The 7,475-nt window shown below is 41.8% G+C and overlaps 1 protein-coding gene across 2 annotated transcripts in view; it reads left to right on the top strand.

Annotated features, from left to right (window-relative positions):
• Positions 1–6,689, top strand: part of tsc22d2 (TSC22 domain family 2) — a 43,556-nt gene extending 36,867 nt beyond the window's left edge. For both annotated transcript variants that reach the window (XM_028587982.1, XM_028587983.1), the window contains 2 exons: positions 5,156–5,207; positions 5,896–6,689. In XM_028587982.1, coding sequence (XP_028443783.1) covers positions 5,156–5,207; positions 5,896–6,216 — 373 coding nt within the window. In that variant the 3' untranslated portion in view covers positions 6,217–6,689. The remainder of the gene's footprint in view (positions 1–5,155; positions 5,208–5,895) is intronic.
• Positions 6,690–7,475: the final 786 nt, after the last annotated feature.

Genomic DNA, 7,475 nt, shown 5'->3' on the forward strand with positions numbered 1-7,475 from the left:
AGAAATTAGACTTTTGTGTGTGTCAGTGTGAAAATTTTACTAAACGGTCTCACCACAAGGTCAATTTAAGAGCAGTCTGGGGCTTTTGATCTTCTTCGCACAATCCTCCTCAGATTGCCCAATTGTCATCGTTGTGTATTTGTTCAAGTTCCCTTTGTTTCCCTGAGCACTTGAAGGACTCGTTTTGTTTTCTTAAAAATGTAAAAAAAAAAATGTAGTCGCAAGTAGAAATGTAGGAGAAGAGGCAATATCTTTGAAATAAACCATACACACTACTACTAACTAAATATGGGTACTTGACAGAGACATTTCTAAAATAAGTTTAACTCCACTACAAACCTTTTTAATAACACCTCGAACTGACATTCCATCTAGTTTTGTCTTCTTTTGTTTTATTACAGTGGCGGAAAACTGGTTGTGAGTGCGGCCATGATGTAATTTATCTAAGGCTACAGCCACACGAATACAATTTTGTTTTAAAAAGTGTATCTTTTGCAGTCTACACCTTGTTTCCACACTACTCTGGCATTTCAGAGCCCGTAAAACGGAGACATTTGGAAACAGTGCTGATCCTATTTAAGTTTGAAAACTCCGGGGTTGCATCGTAGTCTGGACGGGCAGAAACAGAACTTTGAAAAAGACGACGCATGTCAGTCAGTCTTATCGGTTAGGTAGGCTTACATACCTTTTGAGTAACCGTTCCACCTTGTCGTCGGTTAAAGCAAATAAATCCCTGGTCCTACCTTTCATTAGAAGTATTTTCGTTTTTTCTTTTGTGTTACTAATACATTGACGATTTTCAACCCGAAGAATAACGATAGACAAACTCCTTCCTGTTTACACCGGCATGTGCTTGCCTAGTGTATGCGAATGGTCATTTGATATGCGTTGTCAGATGTGTTAATATGGACAGAGATCATTACTGATAAGAAGCCTTAAAGCCTCTGTTGTTACAGCCCCCACCCTCCTGCTATTGTTTTGAAATACACTTACCAAGAAGGAGGGGGGGAGGGGGGGGGTTATGACTGAAAGGCTGAGGTCTGATTTATTCAGCTGCCTCACCCTGTGGTGAGTGTTGGTATGCTTTGCAACTGGGACGTTTGCCGGTGCATCTGTGACCTGATGAAGAACACATTGGATTTCTGATGCCATAAGACATCATGTTATACACCTAAAGGGATGGAGGAGACCACACTGTGCTCCTGCACATGTCTCCTGTGATATAGAGCCACATAAAGTCAAATTCAGTAATATTCAAAAGTCAGATTCAGTAATAGTTACATTTAAGGCATTCAGATTATACCTCTCTCCAGATTAGTTTGCAGTGTGTGAGCAGGTATAGGAGCTTGGTGTTAAACAGGAGACATGCTGATAATGGAAGAGGTCACTTGAGTCTGTATCAAACCAAAAGGTGGACTGTTTTGATAACTAGTCCTCAGTAAAGAACTTGACTGTGTCACAGCGTGATGGTGGCTCTGACACAGATGTCTCGGTTTAGAGGCGCTGGCCCCGGGGCAGGAGGCGTCCAGAGTTGGAATGTACTGCCTTGTGGTCCTGGACAATTTGTTAGAGGGGGGACGAGTGCATGTGTGCACTGCTGCAGTCTGCAGGGAAGGCCCATGTTGAGGTTAACGCAGCAAGCGGTCCTTGTATAAACTGCCACATGTCTTCCTCCTTGAATAAAATGTACAGTTTGCTTTGTTTTCCTTGGACACCAAATGGCAACAAATTAGTTTTTTGTCTCCCTAACATTTCTTGTAACTCCTTCAGGCTAGGGCTGTGACTGTATGGATTTTTATTACTGTGGTGAAGAAACAGTGTGACAAAGGACGACCTCCTCCGGCAGGTAAAACTGGCTGCTTGAGAATCAGCCAATCACGAGTGGCAGTGCACTTCGCTGCTCGTTGAAGAAGACTGCTGTATCAATGCACTATGATATATGCACTCCTGTACCTTTCAACAGCAAAAAATTAAATCCCAGATGTGCAAATGGAGGGTTGTCTTCTTGCCTTGTTTAAAGACCACACAACCGAGCGAGTTGTTCATTGTGGAATGCAGCTCATTTACCTTGCTATCATCACATCAGTGTGGATCTGTCCCGCTATATACATCACCTCCACACCCAGTTTAGATGCTAGATTCAACAAGAATTCCACTGACCTGACATGTTTGTCTGAAGTCTTATCTGCCTTATGCGTTTCATTCTTCAAGCTTTCCACGCTTCAGTTAGATGTCTTGTGCACATATTTGACAATTTATCTTTTCCTAACCACTCTTGATATAGAATAAATTACATTGAAAGGGCACTGCACAGTCAACAAAAACAAAAAACTCCTGGTGAAAACGGTTGCGGAGATACATTTTGAAACCACTAAATAGCTAATGTGGTTGCAAAAAAATGCTGCCAACTCAAGAGTTCCCACTATATTGACACTTAATATACTTTTATGTACCGTTTTAACAACTGTTTACACCTCTGTATATATTTATACTTATAATTATGCATACATTAACTACACTCCTGTTTACATTCAGTTTATTAATTTGTAATTAGTTTTTTTATATTATAGTAATTGATATGACTGTTATATATTTTTTTTATTTTAACTTGTACTATTTCATGTTTTTTGTTTTCTATTTGATTAGCATTGTTGGAGGGAGCATGAGATTTAAGATTTCCATTGCCAACGACTGCTTCTATGTAATTGTTGTGCATTAACTTAAACTTGATTTGTTTCCTGTAACATAAAGGAACAGGGACAGACAGACTTCTTTGCCAATACACGCAAAACACTGTCCTTTTTAATTAACGTTTAGCTTTCAATAAGGCGTCCTGTACCTCTGGGGTTGCAATGTCTACTTTTTGGCAGACAGTAGCAGTGAATAATGTCATTTGTACGAGTCTTGCTCCAAGTAAATTAGTGGAGGGAGGAGAGAGGAGAGAGGAGCGGCTGAACCCCGCCCCCTTGTTTGTTCGCCATGTGACCGAGCGTGTTTTAAAACACGCTCCACGCCATGCAGACAGCAGACGGACACTCGTGTGTTAACACTCAGCGGAGTTGTACTGCTGAAACACTTCGGAGAAACGGATAACCATGCGGTGTAAAAGGATCTACAGTCTGCCCTGCTCGCCGGGAACTTCACCGACATATTCAGGTCGTTTGATGTCATACAGGGCAAGATGCGTCAGGTAATGGACTTTTACACAGCTTACGGTCTCTGCCGTGCTTTCGGATGAGTTAACTTTCATATGTCCTGTGTGTGGTTGTCAAAATATTTGGGTGGGATGTCAAGATGGTCTGCACATTTGGTGTATCATTTAGGATCCATATTATTTAAGTTTCTGTGCGTTATTATACTTGCAGTTAAATCTACACACACTAACACTTTATGGCAGATATTTAACTTTCATTTGCGTGCAGCGTGTTTAATGCCACATTGTTGAAATCCAATCGGCACCATGTTTTGAAGTATTTCGCCATCAGCTGTTTGGTACGCAGACCACTCGGGTTGTGGCACAGCCAACACATTTTCCTCTAGTGTGGCATCTGCTTGCTGTATCACCGGGCTGCCCCCAACGCTGTGAACTGCTACGTGCGCTCCGTCACGCAGTACGAACATACTGGAGACTCTACTGGAGCTCTGTGGGTTGTTGTTGGTCACTGTGTGGTCATGGTGTGCATGTGCATGACCACACAGTGACCAACAACAACCATTTTTTTTAATTTTATATTTTAAATTAATGTGATTACTGAAGTTGGCACCCCCCACCTGTATTTTTCCATGTTCAAGCTCCATCAAATTTATTATGTAATTTTTTTATGTTTCAAAAGACTCAAACGTCAATATATATTTTAATATAAACATTTGTGGTTTTAAGATGTTTCCTCCATATTTGACTAGTTTTAACTAGTTTTTTTTATTTATTTATTTTTAACGTGTTTTCTCGCTAAACTTATCACAAATGAGTTCCAACCACACGATGCTGTGGGCACATGATGTTCCCTGTCGGGTCCCTCTCTGCTCCCAGCTTCATGGCCAGAGCACCGTCTAGCGGCATGTTGGGTTTTGCATCCACATCCGAGCAGGGCGGTGATTGTGCGAGAGAGAGAGAGCGTTATCTGTTGAAGGAACATTTTCTTTCCGTGAGGTAAACAATGAAACTTGGCCTCGTTTTTTTTTTTTTTTTTTTTTTTTATGGATCTTTGGCTTGGCTTAGGAAGTTGATCGTCTTTTTATGTGTAGCACGTTTTTTTCTTTCTTTTTTCTTTGTTTCTTTCCTTAAGAGGGGGGAGGGGAACACAATGTTGGGCTGCTAGTGAAGTGATTTGGAAACGTTTTAACAAAGTGGGATGTGGTGTGGTCGCTTCACATTTCGCCAAAACACGATAAACGGCGTGTTTTTACGGAGAATGGAGAACAATGAGCTTTGACTGACATTTTTAGGGGATCGCTGACGGTGACATTAGCCACACCCGGAATACAAGTCATGCAGGAGAGGAGACCCACTGCTGTCTGTAATCTGTTTTCACTGCTGGCATGCATAGATAAAATACCACTGCGACTCGGTAAAAATGTCGGTATTTAAACAATATCCGTGGGCATTGTTGTCGGGGCTCCAGCTGCTGTTTCTGCACGGAAGGAATTGTAATGAATTGTGTTGATGAACAGCGGTTCTTTCTGCATTTAACTTAGTTTAAATGTTTAAAAATCCCCTTTTTGACAAGTGGTCTTATTGTTTATTTCTGTGTCCATATGCGATCAGACTATGATTCATACATGGCAGTTGACACTGTATTCACATAGTACCTCTCTAAAGTTATAAAATAGTGGCTCTTTGTTGGTGTTCATCTGTGACACTTTCTATCAAGTACACTAAAAATAGTATAGTAATAGTTTTTTTTCTTCCCATTTATGGTCTCAGTTTTGGTTAAATCTCAATCAGTTCATCTTGTTCTCTGGAAACAGAGTTGACTGTTAATCTACAGATCAGAGAATGTTTTGTTTACTTCTGAAGTACCAGAGAAGTCCTCTTGGGGTCAACTTTCATCAGTTGTGCTGTAGGTGCTGTTGAAATGAGCTGATCTCATCTAAAATGTGTGGTAGACATGAGATGGATATCTCATGCTAACTCTCCTTGTCTTTGTCTCCACAGTGCATCCGGCGCCAGTGTTGTCGCCATCGATAACAAGATTGAGCAAGCAATGGTGAGTTTTCAACGGATGTAGAAGTTACAACAAATGTGGTCTGGTTACCCACTGTCTCTTCTGAGACAATTAACCTAAAACTCATTTTTAATAGGGGACATTTAATGTAATAACCTGTAGAGCTGTGCAAGATATTGATATTATATCTATCGTGATATGAGACTAGATATCGTCTTAGATTTGGGATATCATAATATGACACAGTTTTCCTGGTTTTAAAGGCTGCATTACAGTAAAGTGATGTCATTTTCTGAACTTACCAGACTGTTGTAACTGTTCTATTACTATCTACTTGGTCATTATATCCACAATACTGATGATGATTTATCAAAAATATCATTGTGTAATGTGTATTTTGTGAAAGCACCAATAGTCAACACTACAATATCGTTGAGGTATCGATATCAAGATATTTGGTCAAAAATATCGCAATATTTGATTTTCTAATAACCTGTTATTGTACTTGCAGTTAAATATAAAAACACTTTATGACAGATATTTAACTTTCATTCGCCTGCAGCTGAGTGTTTAATGCCACATTGTATTCAGTAGGAATGGGGATCGTTCATTTTTAGTGATATTGATACCAAAAAAGATCACACTTCAAATTTGTGTTCCTTGTTTGAGGATGGAATCTGCTTAATTTGTGTGCTAATTTTAGTTTCCGTTTTCTCTGTCTTTCCCTCAGGACTTGGTGAAGAGCCACCTGATGTATGCTGTCCGTGAGGAGGTGGAGGTGTTGAAGGAGCAGATCAAGGAGCTGTACGAGAGGAACTCGGTGTTGGAGCGCGAGAATGCCGTGCTGAAGTCCCTGGCCAACACGGATCAGCTCGGCCAGCTGTCCAGTCAGCTCAACCAGGGCAGCAGCACATCGCCGACACTGCAACAGCAATACCCGCTCGTCACCAACAACAACAACAACAACAACAACACCACCACCACCCCCGCCTTGGCTCACCACGAGGGGGGTCAGAGCATCCCTCAACAGCCTAACATCACCTCTGCGTGATCCCCGTTCCCTCAGTACACATGCTCAAACACAAACCTCCCACGGGCAGGAACAACTGCTACTGTCCCCTTCATAAAGCAAAAGGCCCTGCTCTGCGTTCAATATGCTCCATTTGAGGAAACCTCAACAACAGCGACATCTGCGTTTGCCGCCAAGAGCCATGCTTCGATGTGTGCACGTTGCCGCCACCAGGCTTATCATTATTAAGACATTTACCACCCCTCAAAAAGTCTTATTCTGTCCCATGGCTGCAAGAAAGCTGAAAAAGGAGGGGCAAGGGGGAGCCGGTGCACACCATAAAACCGCATGCTGTTCTTGTGCAGGAGGACGGGGGTCAAAGGGCACAGCGAGATTGATTTGTTGGGGCAACGAGTGGTGGAAGAGGGCGGTGCAACCCTGTGAGGGGCCTGTGACGTGATGAGGGTCCTGTGATATCCAGCAGGGACTGTCCTCCCAGTATTCCCCCCACTCCCTCCCCCCCCCACTCCCCTCCCCCTCCCCCTCCCCCTCCCAACCCCACATCACTCCAGGACTGGAAGAGGCCAGAGAGCCGAGGGAGAAGTGAGGGGGGGGAAAGGATTGGTCGTCCCTGAGTGGAGGAGGAAGCCGGCGGGGGCCTCGGCTTGAGTGGAGCGAGTCGACAGCCTCGGGTTGTTATATGCTGCAACAAAAGCTTGTGTTGTTTTCTAAGAGCCACCGTACTTTGACATGAATCATAATACTTTTTTTCATTAGTTCAGTTTTAGTATTTTCATTTATTTATTTCAGGGCTGCTATTTTCATAATGTAAATGAACAATGTCATGGAGATACTTAAAAAAAAAAAGAAAAAAAAAGAAAACCTTTTCTCTTTGGTCTTTTGGTATTTTAGAATCTGTCAGGTATTACATTTGGTAGTCTCTCTTGCAACAAGTAGGCAATAAGTTCCATAATAGAAAATGTATTTCATGAAATAGTGCTAACACTAAAGCCGAGCTTACATTAGGTGAAATCCAGGTTGAATGTATATTTTGTAAAGTGTAAAGTATTAAGAGCATGGAGGGTTTGTACAGGGGAACACCTGTTGTTAAGATGGGACGTTTGGATAAGGAAAACTATTAAATTTACTTTCTTTGTCAAAACAAAAAAGATTAAATTAATTTGGGGGTTTGGTCAGGGGGATAAAAAGCTGTGAAAATTGTTTGACCTACTTTATAACCAAAGATGCAAAGCTGTGTAAGTCTCTCCCCCCCCCACCCCCATTTTTAAATGCACACTTAT

Source organism: Perca flavescens, chromosome 9 (genome assembly GCF_004354835.1).
Source record: "Perca flavescens isolate YP-PL-M2 chromosome 9, PFLA_1.0, whole genome shotgun sequence".
NCBI lineage: Eukaryota > Metazoa > Chordata > Actinopteri > Perciformes > Percidae > Perca > Perca flavescens.